Source organism: Hippocampus zosterae, chromosome 4 (genome assembly GCF_025434085.1).
Source record: "Hippocampus zosterae strain Florida chromosome 4, ASM2543408v3, whole genome shotgun sequence".
Lineage (NCBI taxonomy): Eukaryota > Metazoa > Chordata > Actinopteri > Syngnathiformes > Syngnathidae > Hippocampus > Hippocampus zosterae.
In genome coordinates this window covers 12978781-13006020 of record NC_067454.1, presented here as the reverse complement: position 1 = coordinate 13006020, position 27240 = coordinate 12978781, and the positions used below count along the sequence as shown (strand labels likewise).

At 42.9% G+C, this 27240-nt stretch overlaps 1 protein-coding gene and 1 long non-coding RNA gene across 3 annotated transcripts in view; one reads left to right on the top strand and one right to left on the bottom strand.

Moving 5' to 3' along the window:
* Positions 1 to 27240, bottom strand: part of elp4 (elongator acetyltransferase complex subunit 4) — a 56692-nt gene that overhangs the window by 20877 nt on the left and 8575 nt on the right. Inside the window, exons 4-9 of the mRNA XM_052063524.1 lie at positions 26868 to 27002; positions 24881 to 25017; positions 21994 to 22078; positions 19858 to 20046; positions 14948 to 15056; positions 12626 to 12732 (exon numbers count right to left, since the gene is read on the bottom strand). Of these exons, the coding sequence (XP_051919484.1) occupies positions 12626 to 12732; positions 14948 to 15056; positions 19858 to 20046; positions 21994 to 22078; positions 24881 to 25017; positions 26868 to 27002 (762 nt within the window). The remainder of the gene's footprint in view (positions 1 to 12625; positions 12733 to 14947; positions 15057 to 19857; positions 20047 to 21993; positions 22079 to 24880; positions 25018 to 26867; positions 27003 to 27240) is intronic.
* The window catches only part of LOC127599555 (uncharacterized), a 35447-nt gene that overhangs the window by 3141 nt on the left and 5066 nt on the right, over positions 1 to 27240 (top strand). The window lies entirely within an intron of this gene.

Sequence of the window (27240 nt, the reverse complement as noted above, 5' to 3'; positions counted from 1 at the left end):
ACATTTCACAAATGCAATATAAAAAAAGAATGTTATGTTTACACTCGTGGGGGCAAAGAGAACAAATTATTGTAGAGACATTTTTTGACTTAACTTCCAATTTAAAGGGTCACAACACCTCAACACTGTTGATTGAAATGCACAATCTGTAATTGTTTTTGGTGAAATTTTAGTTTATCAGTAAACTTGAAATGGGAGTGGCAGTGAGTCAGGTAAAAGGTATCTCGAAAGACCACTGTCGTAGCTTTTGGAGCAGAAAATGTGATAAGGATGAGCAGATGATCAAAACATTAGAAAGCATATGAATCTATTTGATGTGGATACTTGCCATCTTTTGTACAATCAAAGATGGATGTAAGTGAAGCATATGTTCTTCATCATCATCCTTCTAGGTGAGCACGTCTCTCCTGTTGTAAGTCGACATTTGTAAGATGCCTATTGCTGGCCACAAATTATAATTAAGACATGTCAGATGACACCATGTCACAAATTTCCATCGTGATGACTGCCAGGTTGGGCAATAATTCAAATGCATATTTACACAAGGCAGAGAAGCAGCAAGAGGACACGTGTGGCAAAAATAGGTAAAACGTTGCGTGCCCAATGTAGGCGTAGCATGCGTCCCCAAACAGCACAACAATGTGGTGATATGTGGGGTGTGGCTGAGATTCTACTTTAGCCTGCAGGCTGTTTGAAGAGGAGGCTAGGATGCTGCGCATACACCCTCTGGCACTTATCATGCATATTCTAACCTTGCAAATTGATTCCCAGAGCACCACTGCTATGTCTGTGTACAACTGTGTGTCTGGCAAACCAAATGTTGGCCCCACTTTTTGTGTGGATGTGACAAATGAGGCACAGAAAGTTATTCCGCAAAGGTTGAAATACCAGCAAATTGACTTTTTTTAAAATAGATTTTTTTTAATGTATCAAGACAATTTAGCAAAATGAGGAACAGAGAGTACCATATATTTAAATGACTCTCTCTCTCTCTCTCTCTCTCTCTCTCTCTCTCTCTCTCTCTCTCTCTCTCTCTCTCTCTCTCTCTCTCTCTCTCTCTCTCTCTCTCTCTCTCTCTCTCTCTCTCTCTCTCTCTCTCTCTCTCTCTCTCTCTCTCTCTCTATATATATATATATATATACCGTATATACTGTATATACACACACACACACACACACACAAAAAAGAAAAAAAAGGAATGAACGCATTGTGTGAAAAAATGGAAAGAGTGATGAGCAAGGTGAGTTTGAGAAAGTAAAGCACTTTTGTGTGTACGCAGATTGACCTTGCTCACACTTTGCCTACTCCAATATTCAGCATGACACATGCTTTTGTGCGCCAGCCCTCGCCCGTCTCCACACGCAAACCATCCCCTCAATACGCACACTTCTCATTTTACAACTTGACTTTGTCAGCAAGCAGAGACTTGCACATGAACCACCACTTAAACATCCACAATGCAGTGTACTGATATAATTTTAATTTTGTGCATTACGTCTTCATTTTTCTTGCAAGACTTGAAGGTTTTCAAAAGATGAACATCAGAGGCCGTTTCTGCTGTGTCTTGAGTTACACCAAATGAGATCTATCCTCTTTTTGATTGTGAGGAGATTACATCTGATACAAATGAAGACACTCGGCAAGCCAACATGTTGAAATCTGAAGGTGATGCCTATTTATTATTTTTTTTTTTTCAGACATTCTCAATCGCAGTATTGAGTTGAGTTGGATCTGTTTTGAAAAAATAAATTATGGATACTGTACAAAATCTTAAAGTTGTGCTGCAGGAATAATTTTACATCAGTACATTCGCACATTCAGTATTAACACATTTTGTCCAAATATTGCTTTTAAAAGAGTATAATTTTAATATTTGTCAAAGACCAGGCCTAGGATATTTTCACACAACTGAGTTACAAGTCAGAGGTAAACCCCAACTCCAAAAAAAAAAAAAACAATGGCAATGACAAAGCACCAAAAAACTCCAACACCCCAGTCTGGACTATCACACAAATGTAAAAAAATGTTAAAAAATTGACCAAGCCTTAGCACACAAAATGTTCTCGAGGTGACAGCAATAACATCTATATAAAGAGGAAACTGTGGGTGGGAGGGTGGGCAGACTTCATAAGAATTCGCAGACTAACATATGGAGTAACCTTTGTGGCCTTCCGGGACTTGAGGGCGTGGTGGTGGGGATACATTGGGGGGGTCTAACGCTCCGAGGACCATAGGCACGCTAGGGAGAGGTGAGCTGTCACCCAACATTACGATCACTTCCTTAGCTCTGAAAGGGGGAGGGGAAGAAGGAGAGCAGACAAAATAAAAAAAAGAAAAAAAGAAATACAGGTTCCTTGCGAACTGCCTTCTAGAGCCATCCACGGGCCTTCAGAAGCCTCAGTGTACAGTTGCCTCCTGGGAAACTCTTGCACGCAATTTTCACTCATCCTGGGCTAGCAGGGCTTGTGTGTGTGTGTGTGTGTGTGTGTATTATGAAGACAGCGGCAAAGAGGCAGGCTGTATGTGTAGTTGAGGTGCATTAACAAAAATATAGAAAGGCTTGAAATAAGCAGTTTCATAGTGCAGTTTGCGAGGAAACATTTGCAGCTTGCTATTGAAGTCATATTGAATAGCAAAATAGAAAATCAACAGCCAACAGGGACCCAAAAAGCGTCGCTGGGTTGGGCATCACCTACGAAGGTTACTACTTTACTAGGAGTTACTAGGAGATTGAGGCAAGCTCTGTGCTTCGCATGCTGCACCAACTAGCGAGCAACAAGCTACGACAGGCTACTAAATACATTACAATACAATACAATACACTTCCGTGGTGGCCAGTAAGCTACATTTCTGACAAGTATCATTCTCATGAAGAGAAGACTCGAAAAGACGGAGAAGTCATGCTCATTGCCAAGGTAACTTAAAATTGAAACATCTACTGCATTTAACAACCATTAAGCGCTTAGGTGATTGAGTACACGTTTCACTGATGTCCGGCTGGAACTACGTTAAAGCGATGATCATGCAATTTTGAACAGCAAAATAACAGGTGTCGGGATTCTGGAGAAAAAATCCAAATCATTAAACAGAACCGGAACCGGGAATTAACTAACATCCGTGACATTGTATGTCAGCCAGCAGGAGTAGCCTATAAGGTCAAAAGTATCTCAATATCCATACATGCATACATTCATCCATTTTCGAATCTGCGTTTCCTCACACGGGTCATGGGGGGTGCTGGAGCCTATCCCAGCTATATACGGGCAGCAGGCAGGGTACACCCTGAACCGGTTGCCAGCCAATTGCAGGGGCAAATATTGATGAACAACCATTCGTGTTCACACTCACACCTTGGGACAATTTCGAGTGATCCATTAACCGGTCATGCATGTTTTTGGAAAGTGGGAGGAAACCAGACTACCGGCCGAAAACCCCCACAGGCACGACTCTAATATGCAAACTCCACACAGGAAGGCCGGGGCCGGCATCAAGCCCTGCACTCTTTGCACTGAGAGCTTACCAGTCGTCCACCGTTTCACCCGTATGTCAATATAATTCAAGAAACGCCTACATCTGCTGGCCAAACAGATGACAGTGACGTCATGGCCCTCGCCAGCTTCTTTTCTAGAACCAGGTTGGAAGAGGTTCCTGAGGAACGGTTGCATTGGAACCACACGACCGCGAAAAAGTATTAGGCAAAAGCGACCACGCAGGGCGGAAGCAGGCTGCTTCGGGGCCGAATTGGTGCAATGGAAAAGCGGCCAAAGATGGGCCATACAGTGGATATTAGCTATGGATATAAGCTTGCCTTCGATTTGACCTTTAGTGTGAGTTTTGGTGAGAGCTGCTTTGGCGCATTCTGCTCCCCGGATCCCACTCCTAAAACCCCTGTCACTCATCATCACTCATCTTTGTTCGAGACAAAAGGGGAGTTTGGTTAAGCCACACACTGGAGTATTCTCCCATACAGAGTCTCCCCCCACCTACACACGTAAGTTTTAAAAGTTCGTCAGATTGCGCTCAAAAAGAAGACTCATGAGCCGATTTTTTTGCTGGCTAAAGACGATGCAATGTCACACACTTGTGGAATGGGTCAAAGCTTTCCACCATCAACTTGCCATCTAACTTGCTCTTTAAAGTGCAGACTTGTCTTTCGTGTGGCCCACTGGCTTCACCACGCAGCGTAATTAAAGTCTATTGAGGCTTCTACACATGCCCAAACTATCCTCCATCCTCTGGCCCGGCCTTTCAATAGCCACCTGTGAACTCTGAAGGACATGGCCACTTGCCCTCATAAAATTCATGAGCACCGCTACATTCAGCTGCCAGTCGACAGCGCTCAGTGGCTGAAACCGCTTTAAACAACTTTGCGTTGACTGTTGTGTGAATCCTTTTTCAATTGCACAATATTCACAGCGGCAGGGGTTAAGTAGGTCCCGTGATTAGCTGAAACAAATGCCTTTATGGTGTGCTTAGAGATAAAGAGAGAATCAAGGGACCCAATTTGTTTTCACTAAGCAAGGACTCATTCACACACTGCAGACAGAGAGGGAAGAAAAAGGCTCAGAGAACACTGAGCAAGTATCACAAAACAGCTTCTGTGGAGCAACTGTCGGATTAAGACAACGCACACAGTAAATTCTATTTGCGTCTCAATTCAACAAAAGCGTCACATCGAAACCCATTGAGAAAATAATCAGGCTCTGTAGCACGTGAAAGTTGGTTCCTTTTTTTTTAATAGAATCCGACATTTGGTTTACTAAAAAAATATTTAAAGAAGGAAAGCTAATTCCTGCACTGTCAGTGGGAGCATCTCTTTGATGACACAACATCAGGCTGTTCCAAAAACTTCAGCCAGCATACTTGTGTTTTAGAAGTCTCGGGAAACTTTATGCCCATTTGGCAACAGTCGGTTTTTCTTATGCGAGCTTGTACAGGTGATAGCTTTATCAGCTCGATACATGGTGTAGCATCAAGACGGTGACACAGTGTGTAGATTGCCATTGCCATCCACTGCATTTCTTCAATGTCATCTTTGTTTTCTCGGTTGGTATTTGGGGAAAATAAAAACACATTTTTACATGATTTGTTTCTGGTCAATCATGTCCATTGCACTTTTATGTTCAGTAGCGCAGAATCCAGACCATTACAAGAGTCATCAAATTGGAAAGCGACACAGCAAATACTGAGTCCGCCTCTTGAACCCCTCCTCTTCCCGGACATTGAGAGTGAGAGTGTGGGAAAGTTATTTTTAGGAGCCAAGCAGAGAGCTTTCCTGAGTTTGATGCTCCTGCTCTGGATCAACATTCCACCTTTGAACCACTCTGACCACAAAACTTTGTGCCCATGATGGCAATTTTCATTTTCTGTGCACGAGTGGGGCGGGGTGGGCGGATGGGGTTTGGGGGTAATGTTTAAATCACGATAGGGGAACTATTTTTTTTCTTTTGGTGAAATTAGTGCTTCTACCATTCATTCCAATGGGCAATTTCACTACTGAGCGGGCATTGTGACCTTTATGATGTATAGATTAGGTGTGTGTATGGATAGCATGGCACGTTCTTGGGTCTATGCACGGTTGGGAGTATTATATACCTTCCTTTGAAAATTACAATTATTGACACAACTGTTATGTGGTATAAATTAACCACTGATCAGGCATTTGAGTCTTTATGACACAGAAATACATTAAAAAATACAAACTTATCAGAATTCACTTTTGTAGTAGACTTATTTCAGAACAGATGCATGTTTTAACAGCATTCGAAGACTAAAGGAAAAAGACCGAAGGCAACTTTACAATTTTGTAAAGACGAGAAACTAAACGACGTTATTCAGAAGCCGAAAATCTGACGAGGACCTAGTTTACCACGAGGGGATATGATTCCCCAGTCACTACAATTATGCTAATGGCAAGCCCCCACGCCGCACACGCTTACACGTAGCCTATAGTACTGCGAGACCCCACGGATGCAGGGTGGCGTGCAAGTTACAGTCTTGCCTCGCCTCGAACTCGCTTTAATGGAAGCTGAAGACAAGTAGGGCTACTTTAATCAGGACTGAGCCCAGTGTGGCCAGTCTGGTCTGATGGGGGCTGAGTGGTGCATGGACCGTGTTAAGGGTTCACTGCTCACCGATGAAACAGCTTCACTTCCAGGGTGAGTTGAGGCAGACCGCGGTCTTACACAGTCTGGCAGGAGGAGCAAATATGCCCGCTTTTGTTTTGCTTTAACGCTGTCCCTTTGTGAGACACAATGTTTTGGCTTTGTGTTGATTTATTCTACAAGGCAGTGGATTTGGCAAAGAACCAGATACGTTCTTTCTTAGTGTTGACTAAGCTACGGCAACCACAACTGCAAAATAATGACCAGCCTCTTTGATGTTGTGCAAGTAAAATTATTAATTGTAGTTTTTTTTTTTTTTTTTTTTAACCCAGTGACTGCTAAAACCCATCACTCTTGTGTTAAACGCACCTTACTATTCTCCTTAATAATGTCTATTCCAAAAAAAGTTGAAATGCAGCCATCGAAAGTTGGGTGGGTGTACGGTACATAGAATTCAGATGATCCAAGCAGCGGATGAAAATGCAAATCAATTGGAGGCCACAACATGTTGGGATTACAATAAACAAAGCCAAAGCATAGACTTTGGACCCATGAGACACCCAGCTCAGCAGAGTCATACCAAGTTAACACGCGTGCGCATCTGCAGAATAGATAAAAATTTCCTCTTTAATAATAGATGCACATCAGATGTATGTTGTGAATATTTTTTCGGCGGAGGCGTCCGATCGCGTGCCACTGGCAGGCCTGCGCAGAGCTCTCTCTCCTTCTCATACATGCACAAACCATAAGCGCACCTCATTCCAAAATGCGGATGAGGTTGGTGCGCAACCAAGACAGGAGGTATAAATTATTCACGGGGGAATATTATTTTAAAGGTCTATTCCCATCCGATTGTGATTCTTGAGGAAAACGGTAGGCAGAACACTGGCAGGTCTCCACAGCACCAATGTTGATTTCTACAAGTAGTTTAATGATGCCTGGTAAACCTTAATTTCGTAATCTTAGGAATCTGTGGCATGCAGATATGAGCGCGCACGGAATACAAACATACGCAAACACACAAACAAGCCTGGAGGACTGAATCTCTGTCTAACTTGTTCTGCATTCCATAATTTCTTCTTTCCATCTCTTTTTATTTTTCTCTCAATAATACGGCTCGGTGCCTCTGAGGAAAAGCCCTCATGTTAATTAGACCTGACCTGAGAATCACTTAACTGCTCCTCAATGCTTGTGCCTCCACCCTCCCTCTCCTCTTCTCCAAGCCTTTGCTCTGTTCGCTCTCACATAGGTCCATTAACACCCTTCCCTCAGCACCCACAGGCTGTGATGGGGAAGGGGGGCGCACACACAGCCATCGTCTTAAAGACGTTTTGAGGACGTGCCAAGAAACATTAACCTACTATACGTTTTAACTCAACAACCCGTTTTGTACTTCTCCTGAGCTATATAGTCATTTTTGCTTCCACCCATCTTAATCAGAATACGAGCAAAATTGCAGTTATCTAGTGGCAACTGCGCCTGACACGTTTCCATTCCTTTAGGAGTGATACGCAACTGACCGATGAATGAATTAAAAACACACCACAAAACCTCAGAATCTGTGCACTTGTATTCCTCTCAGAATATTCAGATTTTTTATTTGTATGTGTTGTGAAGTCGGCTTAATTTATAGTTCAATGTAGTGATTCCCAACCAGGGAGCTGTAGCACACGAGTGGGGCGTAAGAGAGCATCGGGGGCGCACAGGATATAATTCAATTGAATTTCAGTTCTGGATATATTTGATGTATTTTGAAGGACACTTATAGCAGCCATTGCAGAAGTTATTTAAAACACATTTGAACAATACGTGAAGGAGAATGTGACCATGTTGAATCGGGAATAGAATGATGTTAAACAGGGATTCAAATCAATTTCAGAAATTAAAAACGCACATTTACATGCTTCACTTGCTTTACAAATTCATTTTAAAGGATAGTTTCTCAACCCTGCATTTGTTTCTAAGAACTCTTGAATCAGTTCCCGTGTATCTGTTTGCCATTGCATAAATCGTAATATCAGTTAAGCAGCATTTGGTTTGGTCAGTGGGCTGTCACTTGAATTGCGCTTTTCTACCTCGGGCACTCAAAGCGCTTGACACTTTTACCACATTCACCTACTGATGACGCAGCATCAAGAGCAACTGGGGGTTCAGTACCTTGCTCAAGGGCACTTCGACACAGACAACATGGCCGGGGACTGAACCACCCATTTCTGGGTTGAGAAATGTCTACCACTGAGCCGTGCCGGGCCCCCTGTTTAATTATTTCTCTTGAGCTCCAGATAAAAAATAACTTTCCATTCCGCAACTTCACCTGTGTCCTGCAAGTTGACATTGTTTACATGTCAAAAATATGCAATTAGGTCCACACACCAAAAAATAAATTCAGCACTTGAAATATACAAAGACAACACATGCAAAATCCCATTGATGAAACCCTCACAGCAAGTGTTCACAGTGCAAGTGATGAAGCCCGTCAGTGACAGAGACACCTCAAACATAGCCTCAAACAGAAGACAAATTTGACACAAATCCCCATCTTACACTGTATTTGACCCCGTGACCTGCCTCTGGCACCCCAGTACCCAACAGGCAACTTGCCTGTCAGTTTAAAGGGTCAAACAAAGTTAAGAGTAAATGTGGCTGCATACCACAGCAGAGCTTCATCCTTAAAGCATCTTGTGTTGTGAAACCAGTGGCGGAAAAGACAGAAAGTTCCCATACAGACAGTCTGCGCGTTCAAGAAAGTGTCAGTCACGTTCACTTTCCCCGTTGGTTTCTCAATCCGTTTGTGACTGCGACCACCCTATGAATGTCAATATCTAGGCGGCGGGGAAGAGCGTGAGGAACTGTCTGTGTATGCGTGTATGAGAATGTGTTAATCTTCTTTAAACACCGAGCACTCCTCTACCTGCTCAGACAGGGCCATGGGTTAATTCTGTCTTCAGGCATCATGGCTAATAATTGCACATCAACCGGAGTTTGAACTCTCTGACACATCAGCAGCTACCATGGCAACCTTATCACACAACCAACAGAACCGTGTGAGCTCGTGTTTGTCAAGGGAAGCACTAAAACATGTTCAATTGACAAATAGTCACTTAATTGTACTCATTTAGTTCCGGTGTGTGTCATTTTTGGTGGAACTGTGCCGTCCAAGGCAATTCTTTTCCGCATTCTTCGCTGCTACGTGATGGACGTGTGAGTCGGAAAGCATTTAGGAAATTAGCATGACTCTGTGAGCAGCTGGGGTGACAGGTAATTTACCTGACCAAACTGGTGAGGAACTAACAATGTCATTTGTTCTCAGTCATTAAAAAAAAAAAAAAAATCTATCACAAAAATGGATTCCAAAAACAAGGAGTGAATTAAAAACCACAACATTTGAGCAGTAGAGGTTTTAGGGAACCATCGTGGATTCCGTAGACATGATGTTGCCGCAATGCTGCATTATATGGCCCAGGGCGCAGAAGTCTTGCAGCTTGAGTAAGTGAGGTGATTAGCAGGGATGGTGTGGGCTGTCACACGGCAGACACTGGGCTTAGAATCCAATTGCAATCCATGTGTCAATCAGCGGCCTACCGAGGCAGTAGACCAACAGGTCAAACGCATTATGAAAGCTACCGCGTGGCCACATGACCACGTACAATAATCACAAAAACAAATACCCACATCTGGGTAAACAAGGAGTTCCCCAGATGTCCAGTTGTTTGACAGCATTTTGACTGATCTTTCAAGACCCACAGAATCTCGTGTTATGTGACAAAATAAGTACAGAACGTACCAAAAAAATGGAACCCCCAAAAGTTGAATATTTATATATATAATATATATGTGTGTGTATATATATGTATATATATATATGACACTGTTTGTAATTTATACGACACATAAACCATATTTTTACCACAGGAGGAAAGAGGGTGTTCTGCCCTGAGAGTCACCACAGTCTAAAAACAGAGAAAAAAACTATAAATAGACAGCATGTTTTTGTGATATTTATAAATAATGGTACAGTCGTGTTTATGTGATTTTACTATTTTGGTTCACATTTTGATTTTCCAACAGTACAATTTACTCCTTTATATAAATTCAATTAATATGGAACACACGTGAGGTTAGCATTTTGGCAGGGCCCTTGACATCCGTTCGAGTTTCTCATGTGGCACCTTTTGAAAAATGAATTGCACAATCCTGCTCTTGGTCTTGCCTCGTTTGGTTATTTGAGAGGCTTAATTGAAAGAACAATTGAGGATAACATTCTTGAGTTTTACAGACATTATAAATCTAAACTAGAGAGGACAATTTATATGGTCAGAAAAGGGGGTGGATCACTCCAGATTGGAGAAAGGAAAGGGTGCCTAGTAAATGCTGGCAGAAAATGCAAAAGGTTTACTGTGAGGTTATGGGGAATGTTTAGAGGGGTGGGGATTGCTCTCCTCCCCCTTACCTCCTGCTTAAAACAAAAGAGCTCACACACCAGAGGTTGTGATAAGGTAATGATAATGTAATGAGGACCAATCATGGGCGAGCAATGAGGAAGGCCTCTTAATTTGCCTCCAAAGTAGTTCAGTGACAGATTACTCACACTGGAGTGATTTGACAGTAGAAAAATGGATGAATCCCTGACGAGAAGAGAAAGACACCAAGAAGATAAGAAACCATGAATCAAAAGAAATGTTGAAATGGAAGGCCATCAAATCTTTCGCCTAATCTACTATACTCCCGTGCCTCAGAATGGCCACGCAAACAAAAATATTGAGCTCAGATGTTTTCATCTGTTTTCATGAAGTAACATGACTTTCCGCTTTGGAATTCACATGTTACACCTTTATGATGTTTTAAAGATGTTATGTCATTCATGAGGCAACTGGGACTATTGCCATATTGTTTACAGACCCTGGCATCTGCCATTTGCTTTCGGATTAATTGCCACCTGAGTAATGGTTGAATGTAAAAAAAAAAGTCACGTCCACATTGAGCTAAAATTATTAACAAATTGTTTTTGGTTTCACCTCAAACTGCCACTGATGTTATTGTGCAGTCATTTTGAATCCATATAGATGGAAAATGTTCACACTCTTTTGGCGTCATCTCAGGCCAGGAATGGCCACAACAGTGTGCAATCGATAGCTTCACCTTCATTTTGTCACCCAATAGCAGACAAAAGACTGGTCAGCAGAGCTTGGCTAATTTGAGAGACTCTCCATCATCTGCAGTTCCTTTCTGTTTCTGAAGAATACGTATCAATATGGCTTTCGTAATTCAATAAATAAATAAATAAAACGATTCAAATAAAGATATAAAAAGTGTTTGAAGTTTACACATAACCAAGTTAGGAAAAGACATAGAGAAACCAGTGCCACATATCAAAAGAAATAAATGCCAGAGGTCAAACAACATTCTATTATAATAAAGCAGGGTGTAACCACTGTTGTGAAATTCAATCACGACGACCGCAACTAACTAACTTTTGTTTCGTGGGCGCTAAATAAGGATCTAATGAAATCAAATCAAGATCATTATCACGATGTAAAATTCAATTTTATTATAATTTTCTATCAACACATACCTAACACAGTGGAGTGAGAGTAAAATGGCAAATTCTAAAACAGTCTTAAAAGAAGGCTGCATGGATTTTATTTTTATTTTTTTACTTTAAGAGTTTACAGGAAGCTACTTCTTTTTCTGTAAAAAACAAAAAAACAAACAAACTTGGGATCAGTTCAAAGTAAGTGAGATCAAGAGCACAAGCTGTTTTTATTGGAAACCATAAGATGAGAATGTTGAGGTCACTCTTAAGTTGTAAACACCATAATCCATTTGCACCTATTTAATATACACTATATTAAGATATTTAACAAACCACCGACCTATGATGATTCTTGTACTACTATGAACCCGTTTGTCTTGGGTGATACATTCCAGGTGAAAATCCACCATACAAAAAGACCAAATAAGTCATATAAAAAGGCACATTTTAAACATATGTGAACCCCCCCCCCCATTAAAAAAAAAATTGAGACAATGCTACATGTATATCCGCAGCCTGGATATTTGATGACGCCGGTGAGTCTACAAATGTATGTTTGGCCGCGAGTTGTGGCGGACAGAGCGTGAGTGTGAATTGCAAAGTGTGTTTTGCTGTTCTCAAAGCATTCAGTAAGTGGCTAAAAAGTGCAACGGTGACTCGCTCTCCTTGCCCACATGCGAGGCCAATACAGTATGTAAAAATCTGTAAAAACGATAGCTTAAAACAAATCTGCAAAATAGCGGGCTACAAACAATGAACTGCAAAATAGCTGCGAAACACCATATTAGTATGCATCAATGAGTCTTATAAAAGGGGTGTCATGTCACTGTATCCTACAGAGAAAATAGCAAACTTAGGGTGACAAATCATGGTTGAAACGCTAAAGCCAACTAAACAAAAAGAATGACTGTCTGCTGGTGTTTACGGTTGCACGAGCTCTATTAAAATGTGTGGGAAAGAGCAGCATGTGGTGGCCTTGAAAACATACCTCAATGCTGAACTGTTTCCTCTTCAGTTTAAAGGCCAAGTCCTTATGGTCAGGCAGTTGACTTGTGAGACAGTTAAGGTGAGGCACCTGACGTACGTGGAGCAAGCCTGTGAGAGATTCAACAATGATTGATGGCGTCTGTGTTGAATCGACAAGCAAAGACGTCAAATAGCCTACATGGAACCTCGAAAGTCAAACGCCACTGAGGTCTTAAAATTTGGAATTTGCTTTAACATTCTTTGGGTAAAATAGGCCTCTGATATTACACAAAACGGATGTAGAAATGCCTCTTTTGTTGGAGGGGGGGTGACATGCAGTATAAAAAAACAAGGGGATAAGGATTTTGATTTGCCTCCTTTTTCATTTTGTGCAATTGCACAATCATGACCACAACTACCAGGAATTAATTTCTTTTGTGTCAAACATACTCGGCCAATCAAGACAATTCTAATTCTGAGCATTGTCTGTGAGTATTAGGAAAAAGGGCAACTAACAATCAAGAATAACAGTTGCTCCACCTTACAAGTTCCACTGTACCCCTAAACTTTCATAGGTACTTGAAGGAGCCCGTCTCCCCCTATTGATGGACAGGCATACTTTCACACATATTCTTCAAGAATCTTCCTGCCAAATCCCAAATTTTCATAGTCTTGTGTCTGCTTTGGCTTTTGTAATAATCTCAAATGTAGGTTGCCATTATGAGTAAGAAAAAAAATCCATGCCACGAGTTCAAATAACTTTTTACAACTGTGTACCAACACTTGGCAGCTCTTTCTTTCACTTTGTGGGAGACAAGCACAGCATCATGGGGAATTCGACCCGGTGCGTGATGGGAAAGGTAGATAACGTATATGACGGGCACGTCTAAGACAGGGAAAGCTGTGCTTGTCATTCTTCTCTTCCTTGGCGGCAAAGTTACCTTTTGACACAACTGGAAAAGTACTGTACAAGTGGGTTGGGTGTAAATGAGCGTGGGAGAGAAGTCGAGGGATCAAGGGAGTAATGGAGAAAGGAACACAAACAGAGAAAGTGGGGGATGGTGAGCTCTCTCCTCTGTGCACTTGGGTGAGCTCCCCTTGCCTGATTTGCGGTGACAGGCTTCCCAGCATGCTTTGAGCTGCCCTGAACTGCTGCCGCAAACACGCGCACACTCACGCACGCACACTCGCCGTCATCTTGCACTCACACCAAATGAGTCTGCACTCATGATCACACTTCAAAACAATCGCACACGTTGATGTACATATTTCATAACAAGCTAAATTAGTCTGGCTGCCTAATCAGATAACATTCAATGTCTTCCAAAACAAATATCAGGTGCTTATTCTAATAAAAAGGGTAAATGCAAATATTTGCTGCAATAATGTGGTACAATACATCTGTTAAATTCACATCATCCGCCGTTTCACAGTGAAGGGATGTTATCACGTTTAAAGGTGTTGCCTAAACATAAAACATGTTGGTGTACGAAACCCAAAACTCCTATTGAATGTTTTTGCTTTGTGTCTTTTCATCTGTCTCAATCGGGGCTGTCTAACTCCAGGCAAGGGAAGTGGAGAGAGTGGGGGAATGAGAGGAAAAGTGCAAAGAGTGAGCGGGAGAGCAGGAGAGGCATCGCTAAAAATACCCCAGCCGCTTATTCTGACCTTTATGCGTGGAAAGTGAGATAGAGTGATAGAAAAGAGGAGATGCGCGCAGGAAAGCGAAGAGATGGTGAAACCTCAGTGCCAAAGTGATGGGAGGGTCCGGAATTGCAAACTCTGGCCCCGTCCCCTTTTCTATCTTCCAGTCTCTCGGTCGTCCATTACCGTCCATGTCCTCCTCCCCTACTGGAGGCGAGGAAGACTTGCCCCCATTTATTATTAGCCGGGCATGCTGGCCACTGAGACATTGAGTGAGGGATAGAGAGATAGAGGCAGAGAGGAAAAGAGAGTGATGGTGAGAATATCGATTCCCCAGTGTTGGCCAGCTCTGCTCCAGAGCCTCGAGGGGTATGGGACTGCGGATGGTGAGGGGGGTGAGAGAGGAGAGAGAGGCTCTGCTAGCGGGAGGGAGGGAAGGCAGGGATGGGGGTGGTGGGTGATGGTGCGAGGAGGAGGGGGTACAGCATGGCAGCTGAATCCCCCCCGGCCTGTCTACTGAGGAGCACGTCTGATTGAGCAGCAGCACACTAACGCACGCTGACAGCCTGGCCTGCAAGGGGGCTGCCCTGCCTCTATCCACAGCCCAGCCAGAGCCTTAATGCACTGCCTATGCGCATGTGTGTATGTGCCTATTTGATGGAACCGAGACAGAGAGATAAGAGGGAGTGTGTGTTCTTACCATGGTAATCTTTGCAGAGTGGGCCGGTCTCCCTCTCCGAGCCTTTGAATGATTCCAAGGCTATGGCATTGTCACACAGTCTGGTTATGCTTCCCCTTAGAGATCTGCTCTGTAGGATGAGAAAAGAAACACGGGCAGGTAATTAACATCCTCCTGACGGGCCACCAGTGTTACTATTAAATTAGGTCATCATTCCAGTGGCCAGGTCACTCCAGCCCTTGGGCTCAGGAGGTGAGGGTGATGTGGGAAGGAGGGTTTAACAGATGAGGCCGGGGCAGACAAACGCATGTACGCTGAGAACACAGTGACACACGGAGGGATAGAAAACTCGATGAGCAAAATTCCAGAATGATTTAACTTCAGTTGGTAATACCAAACCTGCTCGCAGCAGGAGAGGACAGAGGCGAAGTGGAAGCAATCATTAGAAGCTTGATGAGGAGAGTTCCCCCTACTGGCCGGGTCAGGGACTTGAGGAGCATGAGAGAGGTGAGCCAGACAGAGTGAAAGAATGAGTGAGAGAGAATAAGAGAAACAACGCGGGGTGAATACAGTAGGTAGGGAGAAATGTGGACGTGAACGACACGAAAAGGGTGGAGGCAGAGAACAACAGGAGTGGAGGGGAAGAGAGCGAGGGACATTGGGATGGAGGGAGAGAGGGAGTCCTACATTATTAATCCCTTTGCCTCCTGAATCATTCAAATCCTTCCCTGTGTGTTGGCTGCCACAGCCTAATGCAGTTTTCATGCCTTCATGTCTTCCCGCCCCCCCCCAACTCTTTCTTCAGCCTTTTCAATTTTGTCCTACTTTTAAAGAATGCACATCCCACCAGCCAAGACTGCTAGCACTTACGAGGTATCTGAGGTCACTTGCACGCATGCAATTAAAAGACAGTCTAAGTTTGGAAATGACAAATTATTAACTAACTGTGGTCAATAATGATGGACTAAAACTTGGTCTATGAAGGCTACAAACAGAGGTAGCCCAAAATGCACTCAAGTAATAGCACTGCTACTTTACAATCATATGACTCAAGTGAAAAGTAGTCCACCAAAGATTTTCTCAAGTACTCAGTGGAAAAAAACCCCAAAAAACAATTACAGAGTAACAGGTAAATAACTCCAGATTCAGTTTTTTTTTCTCCCAAATCAGCATGAACATACAAAAATACAACTTCAGAAATTGCCCAATGCTACCATTTTATTCATAACAATAGAACAAAATTGCATATAAAATTAACAAATTAAGACAATCCTTCATATCAACATAATTTTAAAATGTAATTGTAGGTGAAATAATTGCTAATTATATTACAATGGGCACACCTAACCTCCCCCACAAGAGAATGCCATGTTTCGCCACCATCTTTCTGCTAAGGACCCACAAAGGAGACAAACTTTGCGAATGTAGTTCTTCAACATGATGCCTACACTATGTGTAACAATTGCAGCGCACCTAATTCGTAACTTGAGGGAAAACTAGAAATGGTTTGGGATGACATTTTGCTTGCATCTTTGCTGAAGAAATTGATGGTAGGATTGCGAAGTGTGGTCTCTCTGGGGCACTGTAGTGCACATGCTTCAAGAATACACGCACTTCGAGCTGAGGTCATTGCATTCTATTCACCACTCGATGGCATTAAATTCTACAAAATGTACCTTTCAGGTAATTGTTACCTCAACACGTTACAATTACGCAGAAAAACTGCAACAAGGCAGCTCAGGACTTGACATCATGGTTCTTTTTCACAGTGCACAAGGTGAACGGAGACTGAATTTGAGGCAACGGGTGCTGTCTCTTCTGGCAGCGAGTAGCGCACTGATCTGTTTTTTTCTGCCACGCTTCACGTAAATTAGTCACATTGAAAAGCTGTGTGGAATTACGGTTATGTGGAGACTGTGTGTGACTGCCTGGCTATTTGATAGATCAAATGGAACCAAATGCCACTCGGACAAGTGACCTCTGACAACCCAAAAGACATCACACAAGCAACAATAAGCACCTGTAGAAAAAGGTAAGTGAGTGAAATGTAGCTCAATATGTAAGTAGTGTTCCTTCTGAACACAAATACGTAGAAGATGTACGTTGCCTTTAAACTAGTCGGACAAATATCATTCATCTAAAAAATAGCGAAAGTAATTGTAACAGGGTAAATGTAGCTTATTACATGCCGCTCTGGCCAGAGTGATTTCGCTTCTGACTGACACATTCGAGACTTCTTAGGAGTGACTCAAAAGTCCCCAATGTCTTGGACCTGACTCAAGGGAAAGTTCAAAGGTACCGGCACCAGCCTACATTGTTGTCGCTAAAGAGGTTTTGTTGGGCAATATCTGAAGACATACATTTCTATTTCATAAGCCGTCATACCAAGAAGAGAAATATAAACAAATGTATTGGACTTAAATTATTTTTAATAAGGTCATATTTGATGTTTAAATAACTACAACGCACAGTTATCAAAGTTCTCCTTTGTAAATGCTTTTTCTACACACAATTAACCCTTAATAGAACATGTACAGTGTGCCTTCGTTTCATGGATTATTTTAGTCTCGGGGCCGGGGGATGTAGTTTGTAAAAAATGTATTTGATGAGTAATAGTAATGGCGTTTTGACATTCCAACCTATGACAGCTAAATTGAAACTGAAGCTGTTTTACCAAAACTAAGTCAATGTCATCATTCGTTCAACCCAGAAAGAGCACGTTAGTTAAATTGATACATAAAAATGGCTATATGGTAATTAACTGGGATTTAGCAGTCAAAAACGTGACTGACTTTAGGTTGGGTAAATATATAGAAAGTAAGATTTGAGAATACATCCCTTAATATTATGTTCTTAATGTTATGTCATACTGATTCATATCGAGAAACATAAGCTGGCAGTATCAGTCAACAGCAAAAATAATGAAAGCTTTTGAGATGACCGACACATTTTTTCAACTCTTCCCTCAAGTTGAATTTTAATAGAGGTACAGTAATTTATCTAGGTGTACCTCAGAAAATGGCAAGTGAGTGTCTATGCATGGGTCAGAAAACCACTTAGTCTGACAAGCATGTGAACAAATTTTAGGGGGGAAAAAGTGTTTTTTTTTTTCTGTAAGGATGGGTGTGGTAGCAAGCAATAGTAGAATGAAGTGCCACTAGGAAAAGCCTAATTAATGTTTCAGGTGGACTGAGGCACCGGGCTGCTCGGAGAAGGCTTTCAGTGAGCGGCTCAGCTTTCTGAACTGCTCAATAATAAATAGTGGGACTATCGCGGTGTTGGCCAGCTAGCCCACCGCGATCAGTCAAGACAGTCTTAGCCGTGTTTTAGCTTCAAATGAACAGGCTCAATATTAGGCTTCTGAAGAGCTTGCTGATGAGCTGATTATTTCAATCAGGTGAGTTGCAACAGAGAGAGAGAGAGAGAGAGAGAGATGGAAAACATGCAGGACGGCGGCCCCCCAGGACTAGAGTTTGATACCGATGGTCTAGAAAATTGAAGCACTTGGCGGCTTCATAATCTAATCCCCCCCCCCCCCCACAAAAAAAAAAAATATATATATATATACACACACACACACACTGTATATAGGCAGCTAGTAATGAGGCCTGATTAGTGTCAGGTACTACTTGTGAGGGAACGCCCTCCACTCTTGCTAGACACTGAAAAACAAACAGGGCAGGACCATGACATTGTGATTATGAAGAAAATTCTAAAGTTGCACTCAGTGCTGGCCTGGTCATCCAACACCTGATTCAACCCAAAATGTCTCTCCTCCTCTTCTATGTCCAGGGTGGATGAGGAGGAGGACATAGATTAAGAGGGCTTGGGGTCCAGGCCGGACGGGGGAGTGGGGGACCGCTCCCACCACAGCTGACATCTGCTAGTTAGCCAGTATACCTTTTTTGACTAAGCCAAAACCGTAGAGCACTGAGTACATAGGCGTGGAGCCAGAGCATGTTGTGATTACACAGCTGTTGTCAAAGTTATGCATCTCCGCTGATCTTTTACTTGCAAATCTGAGAACTAATATGGAAGTTAATATGGTTGCGCTACAGAAGAACGGTGCAAGAGCTCAAGAAGGCACTTCAAGTTACAAGATGTTCATGGCAGAAAGCTTCAATTGGCTCCTCTGGTGACTCTGCCTCTTTGGTCTACTATCCGGGGGAGGTCTGTGCTTTGCCATATGCCTCAGCAGATGACTCCACCTTCACACTGAGAGGCCAGACTGGACACAGACTCATGTAAAGCACACTCCCCGCATCCCCCTTCTAAAACACACATGTACACTCTGAGACACAACTACCCGCTGGGATATTAATAAGACAATAAAACACATGCACACACTTTCAATTTAAAATACGGCACTTGATGTAATTAAAAGCAAGCACACATGAATTCAGAAGACTTTGCATGGAGTGTTCATTGGAAAACGACTTGAAGAATGATGTGAGAGAAAGAGAGAAAGAGAGAGAGAGAGAGAGAGAGAGAGAAAGAGAGAGCCTCACGGTGCAGAGGTGCAGGGTTTGATTCCGGCTTTGGCCTTCCTGTGTGGAATTTGCGTGTTCTCCCCGTGCCTGCGGGTTTCTTCTGTGCACTCCGGTTTCCTCCCACATTCCAAAAACATGCATGGAGGTTTAATGGAACACTCTAAATTGTCCCTCGTGTGAGTGTAAGCGCGAATGGTTGTTCGTCTATTTGTGCCCTGCGATTGGCAGGCAACCAGTTCAGGGTGTCCCCCGCCGACTGCCCGAAGACAGCTAGGACAGGCTTCAATACGCCCGCGACCCTTGTGAGGATAAGCGGATGAGAAAATGGATGTGTGTGTGTGTGTGTGTGCGCGTGTGCGTGTGTGTGTGTGTGTACAAATATATGATGAAATATTTTCAGTTCATATTTTTATGACGTGGCGAGTTACTCTGAAGCCTTACCTGGATAAGATGTGAAGGCACAGTAACTACTGCAACTGACAGGGATGACCTCAACAAAGCCCGCAGCCCATAGAGAAAGGTAGTGAGGGCGTGGCTGTGTTTGGGGTTGTCCTGGCAACACAGGTCATCACCCCACAGGGGTGAGCCCAGTGAGTGAAGCCCGATACGCAGGATATTCCGTGATTTTGTCTAAAAAAAAGGCAAAACATAAATGAAGGAAACAACACAGATATTAAGACATACTTTGTAGATACTTTTTTTGCTTGAATTGTAATCATTAACATTGACAAAAATCTGAACCACTTGCAACATTTTCTTTGTTGGCCCATGCTCTATCCTTCCACAAAGTTGAGAAAAAATATATAATTTTTATTCAATTCTACTCAAGAATAAGAAAGAAATGATGATGAAAACATCGAGACATAAGATTAACAAAATAACAATATTGACTCAACTCCAAGTTCACATTGTACAGTATATATGAAGAGTAACAGATTGTGGGTTTTAATTATAGGTGCTGCGTTTTGGGTTGTATTCCCAAACTCCATATGAGTCTGGACAGTCGGCTCAGCAGTACAGACGATCGCAATACAGTGCCCAAACGTGAGTGGACACAACTGCCCAATCACAGAGGCCATCTGACACACGCACAATGGACCTGTCAGACAGGCTTCCAATATGGCCGCCACCCAGAAACCCCAGCACATTCTTGGCACCAAAGCCGGGCTCGACAGCCAAGGGGGCCTTGGTAAGGCAGGAGTGACTTCCCTTGAAACACCCCACCCCAAAACAAGGGATCAACGGTATCTCACTTCTATGAAGACGAAGAAAAATAGCAGTGGGATATATATATCACCGAAAGTGTGAGAATGGAGGAGCTTGTCCAAAGCTGTGAGAGGGTTTTAACCTTTAGTACAATTGCCTTTTATTTGGGGTTTCTACGAGTTGTCTCCTGATTATTGAGGTGAGAGTCACGACTGATTTACGAAGCTCGGCTTAAATCTGCTCGCTTTTTCTTTGACGCTTCTCCTTACCAGCTCCAGCCCTCCTCCTCTATTATCCAGACACTCCCAAAATCTCCTCTGACCCACTCGCCATCACTTCCTCTCCTTACAGTATGACCTCAGATTCGTCAAGGGAACTATCACAGGAATCTAAGAAAAATAAACCTTATTGTTTGAATTTTTTTTTGCACAATTGGCCCAAAGTTTCCATGCAGAGCGACACTGGAAAATTACAACAAACAAGAAACTTCCCATGTCTTACCATGAGCTTTATTTGTGTATGTGGGTACTTGCCATCATGAGATGTGACCTCCCTTTGTTACCAGGCAAACTCAGGGCATCAAATGACTCTCTAATTTGATGACTTGAGCGCAACAGGGGAGGGGGATCTTTGGTAACATGGATGTTACTATGGCAACATCAGAATGACAGCCCAAGCTTAACTCCTATAGTTTAGCCTATAGAAACATTGGGGGAACCGTGCCAGTAAAGTCCAGCCAAGGACATGAGGCCACCGATCATCTTGACGAAAACCAGTCTCCCAGTCCCGTCAGCAACTTTTTCTCTAAAGGTCCTCAAAATCATGATTGAAGATACTACCTCCTTGTTAAACAATTTACTCATACCACCTTTGCGCAGTGAGATAGGTGGAGACGGTAACACTTGATGAAAAGCAGCTATCAAGAAAAACTGAGGTGAGCAATTCAAATCATTTTTACAAGCATGTCTGGAAAGACGATTTAATAAATGCAAGCGAAATGTACACTTGCAGCCCATCACTCATGTGGCCAAAATTGAAAAAGATATTACCACAAACGTAATTATGGATCTTTTGTTAGTGGATCAAGATTATTTCGTAGTTGAGATAAATAGCCGAATTGAGTTTAAGAAAAAGGGCTTTGAAGTAAAAAATATATATAAAAATTGCATTGATCATTCAATTATACATCTGAAAAAATAAGGGTGATTTATTATCAGTACATAGTATCAGAAAAAAATGGAATATTTTTGAAATAATATACACAATTAATCCTATTGGAATACCATGAATTATTATTTTTTTAAGTCTGTTTGCACAATGTGAATTGTGTCGTGCCATCATGGAAAGTGGCCTTTCTTTCCTGCCTCTTACCGGAGGTGCTGCAACACTGAAGCCCTCCCTTCTTATGACCTCTTCAATGGATTTCAGCAATGCAGCGTAGGAATCAAGCACAGGGCTGGAAATATACAGCAGAAAGTGGACATATAAAGAAAAGCAGAGAAGTTACGGCAAATATTAAAATTTGGACAACAACGCTCTTCAAAAATGTCATAATTTTGATAAAAGTGGGCCAAGTCTATCAGCGTGGTGGATTAATCCGCTATGACTGCAATATGTTCCTCCTGACTATGCTTTTCTGCAGCCACTATCAAGAGATCCAATTAATTTATTTGCTTGATTAAATTACAACACGACCGTTTCTCTGTCAGCTCCCCCGAGGTTTTGATCGTGCCTAGACACACAGACAAGACAGACGTATGAGACGTGCTTATGCTGATATCTAATACTAAGATTGGACAGCAGTTTGGTGTTTAATCAAGGGTAACATCTGCACCTCTGACAAAGCACACACCACTGTGGGACCGAGGACTCGGCTCACTTATTGCCTATTGGGAGGCGAATAGGAATGTTAACCCCGTCTTTTTACACAGGACCCTCCACTTAAGAACGCCCTGCCATTTTAATGACCAGTCTGCACTGAGTCACAGTGGGCTGCAGTGTCACTTATCAATTTGACCCGCAGGCTGCGAAGAGCTGATACACATACAGTATATCCCACGCACATCAATAGCCCCGCATTAGGAAAAGCAATACACACTTGTGTCGATTACACTTGTGCCAAGTATATCCATGTACTCCATTTCATTTATTCAGTACAACAATGGTGCCTCCTGACCCCGCTGCGGCTAATGATAGAGCTGGTGGTGAAAAAAGGAGGGACACCTACCCTTACAGGCCTCTTTGCCCATGCCCCTGCTCTGAGTAAGGGGCTTGGAGAGGGGGCGAGGAGGGGGGATGGCTTGACAAGCACTTGAGTGAAAGGTTGTCTTTGCTTGGCAGCCATTGTGTCGGACGTCATTGTATGTCAGTTGCCCCTACTGAGCACCCTTCATTCAGGTACCAATCAGGTCTAGGTGCTTAGCTTACAGGGACTAGCGTGTCGGCTAATTAGGATCATACACGGGGAAGCTTCTTTATCTTGATGTTCCTCTTTCTTTGAGGGAAATGAAGGAGGGAGACGAGGGGGGGGGGGGGTGTTCAGTTTTAAACAACAGGATCTGTATCACCTAGAGAGCAATTTGTGCCAATTATGCCTTCAAGTGAAACGGAGCAATTTAACAGCTAGGGTAGCGGCATGGGGCTGTGGACACGTGCAAGGGGGAGAAGCCTGCATAGAGTTCGTCTGGCACGTGTGTGTTCATGTACCGTGTGTGTCTATGTATGTGCAGCAGTGACGGGGCGGGGCTGTGGGCACAATGGTGCTGGTGCAGGTGTAGTTTCCCGCTGTTTAAATGTCTTGATGATCAAACCCACAGAGATGCCCCAAAGACAACCGCATTGAAATGTAATAATGAAAATACATTTATTTCTGTTTTTACGGGTCATCTTTACGTTAATCTATGTGGTGCACTTTGGCGGCCTAGAGCAAATGCGTAGCTACAACTTTTAATGTATTTGTACTGGTGCTGTGTTTCACAGTGTTTGCTGAAATAAAGAGAGACTCGATAAAGCCTCCTCCTCATTCTCTGTGCTCCAGATTGCTGTATTTACCGAGTGAGTGAGTGTGCCTCTTCGTGTGCCCTTGTGTGCTCAGCAGCACTCTCTGAGTAAAGAGTCTGTGTGACCTCTGAACCCTAAGTACACTCAACACAGTCGAAATCAAACAGTCGCTGAGCAAACATGACCCTTATTTGAATAGGCATACACAACTTTTCCGACAGGCTGAACCTTTTAGGCCAGTGGCAAAGCTACTTAGGCCAGATTTTTATTCATCTGTATCAGCTGCTAAAATGGCAATAATCCTCACTGAATTACTAAGCACACTTATTATGCTTTATTATTGCCAATCCCGGCAAAAGTCCCAATCAGAGTGCTTCAATTTGTATATATATTTTTTTTTTTTTTAATTCATTATATTCGCACAACACAACTACCGTATTCAGAATTTGTTTTGTACACCATATAGTGAACCACATCAGACGCGTCGGTCTGCAAGAGAAGACGACTGTGAGAAGGGGTCACGCAAACGGTGCTGCGCCTCTTGAGATGTAGGGGTGCACCTTGGCGGTAGTCAGGTAGCAGACTAGCATCTGTTGAAAAACATTTCGTTTGTGCGCAGTGGGACTTTAATGCTGACCACAGTCATTGTCTGCGCCTCAGCTTTACATTGCTGCCTTTTAAGCAATGTTTTTTGTCATAGTTTTGCATCATATATTGAGTGTTGTGGACTCACAATTCAGGAAGGAAAACCGGAGAAAGAACACAGACCCGTGTTACACGATAGACACACGACAATATGTACAGTATTTTCCATATGGTTTGTGCATAAAATGTTTTCAGTGTGTGTTCAAATAAAATGTGTTTAAAAAGGGTGTTTTAAATATTTTTAGCACTTGGGAGTAGCTTTTTTTTCTTTAATATATCGGTCTGTCAGATTTTCACCTATTGTGGTTGGGTCTGGAATGTACCCTCTGCCATAAAAGGGGCTTCACTGTACCCAAATTAAACTCTTCTAAACCAAATGTTTTCTTTTTGGCAGCCTAGTTAAAGGCTTTATTCCCTTTCGTCTGCTGACATACCTGGTTTGCTCTTTTTGTGCAAACAATGCCACACTTGCTCACTCGTACTTTCTAGCAATGACTTTGTTGTATAAATGCATTTTGTCAACGCCGCCGCACATCGTGTACTTTGCATGTGTTCTCAGGATGGTGTCGCATTGTTTTGCTAGTGTTCTGCGGAAGATGTTGAGTTGTTTTGCCTGCGTGTGGCTGATGACTGCCTGGGTTGTTCTGGAAGGTAGAAGTGGTGGCACTTGGCTGCCTGGCGGATTTCTGGCTCCATTGTCTTGGAAACGTCATAGTAGTGGCCGAACCGAGACGATGATGCTAGACCACTCTGAGAGAGGGAGAAAAAAAAATCACACGCATGTTGAGACAAAAGAACTTGGTAGACAGTTTGGGGTTATGTGTTAAAGGAAAATGTAAAAATGCATGATGGTAGATGACTCCTGTGTCAATATTCATACGTTTCCCCCGCATTCAAATACCCAAAAAGTGAGAATGCAAATTTAGTGTTGTTGAGTTATTTGCATTTCATTGATGATTGCTAAATCTTTGTAAGAAAGCATCATAAATGTGTCCAAAATGAAGAGGGGGATAGCATTTTGGCCCCAATTGTACTGTTAGAAACACACAAAACTAGAAGATGCTCTAAAATAAATAATCTAAAATGTCGATCGTATCCCCTGCATCGGACACTGCCAACAGAAGACACAAATCCTTCATTATATCATTGTGATGTATTATACACTAATTCCAAATCCAAACTGTCAACCACAACTGCCTGCTTTCAACTGTTTCGCAACAATGGATTTTTAACTGTTTTCAAATAAGAAACAAGATTAAAAAACAAACAAGTTCTATTTGTTTCTCTAATTTGTTCAAATGAGGGTGCTCCACAACACCATGGGAATGAAATCGCATTGTTTATGGGTCATTCCTTAACATTCCCGCAACAGAGAAGTTAAACAACCACTACCAACACGCTCGTAATCATTTCTTCACATAAATGTCCACTTCTGGGTGTGAAAGAAAACGTGTCAGGGACGCAGGGGAAGGCGGATGTTTTCCTGCAGCTGAAAGAGAGAGTTTGAGCTCCTCTCTCTCTGTGAAACCAGGGACTCCATTGTTAGAGGCACCCTTAATCTACTCCTAATCTGGATTAGGGCCCCCGGTGTGTCCTTCTCCTAGCGGGACGAGGAGGTCAGCGGGGCGAGGGGGGCTCAGGGGCTCATCTTCTTTTTGTGAGCAGGGCAACCCGCTTAGCGTTCCTTCCCCGCCCTGACAGCCTCACCTTTGATCTGATGTCTTCATCGAGAGAGAGCGACACAGTGGGCAATGCCAGCAGAGGTGTGTGTAAGGGGAAAGTAAGCGTTGACTCTGGGGGTGAATTTGGGATGCAAATCCTCTGGTGGGGCTTACCAATGGTTTGTAAAGACGATTTTACAGGGGAAGGGGGAGAGGTGACGAAAGGACACAGATATAAAGAAGTTTCCAGGGAGAGAGAAAGAGGGAGAGGATCCCCAAGGACACACTGTGCTGTTAATCCACATAGCGATATGGATTATAGACCAAATGGGGAGAGGGGGGGAGAGAGAGAGAGAGACAGAGAAGTATAAGAGAGAGGGGCGTCACCTCTACTCAAAGCGGAAGAAAGAGTGTAGGGCTGCCGACCATAGCAGGGGGAAAAAGGCAGGGATTTGGGAGAAGACAGAGCCGCGGGTCTGGGTCGTAGGGTTGAGCGGGTAGACATGTCAATGCACAGGCTGCAAAGTACCCTTGTTTCCCAGGCTAAGCAGGGGAGCGGGCGTGTGTATACGAAGGCTGGGGACCAGTGAGAAGCCTACCTATTGCCAGCTAAGTGTGAGTAATCTGCTCCAGCACTGAAAAGAGAGGCTGGGGCCTTATTCCCGACACAAAGAAGTTCAGAATGCTGATGGATTTAATGGCGGAGACAATTGCAATAAATAAATAAATACAAAAATGTGTCCGGAAAGTTGCTGCTTTTCACAAAAATGTGTCCGGAAAGTTGCTGCTGTTCCTTGCTTTCAGAATTCCACAGCAACAACAAATCTAACATACTCATCTAACGCAAACACACGCACACGAACACGCAGGCGCATGCGCGCGCACACGCACACGCACACACACACACACACACACACACACACACAAACTCCTGATTACCTGTACTTTTGGGAGATTCTGATAACGCCAGGCAATCTTCATGGCATCTAAATTACCGTGAGGCTCAGAAGACAGCCTCGGCTGGTCCGCTGGTTTGTGCATGACAACATCATCTAAAATGGGGTCAGGAAGCTCCTGCGTACATTGGTGAAGCGCACGTTAATGTTGAAATTTATATATATGCTGTATATATACTGTATATATATTTTTTTGCAATCATATATTTCAATATATCCATGCATGCGTGATTTGTTGAGTTTTTCGCTAATACAGTGTAATTACCATTCTGTGCTTGTATCCAATTCAAATAATATGTTTTTTTAGGTTTGTGCAAAAATATTCATTACTTGATATTAAAAATGTATATGCAGAG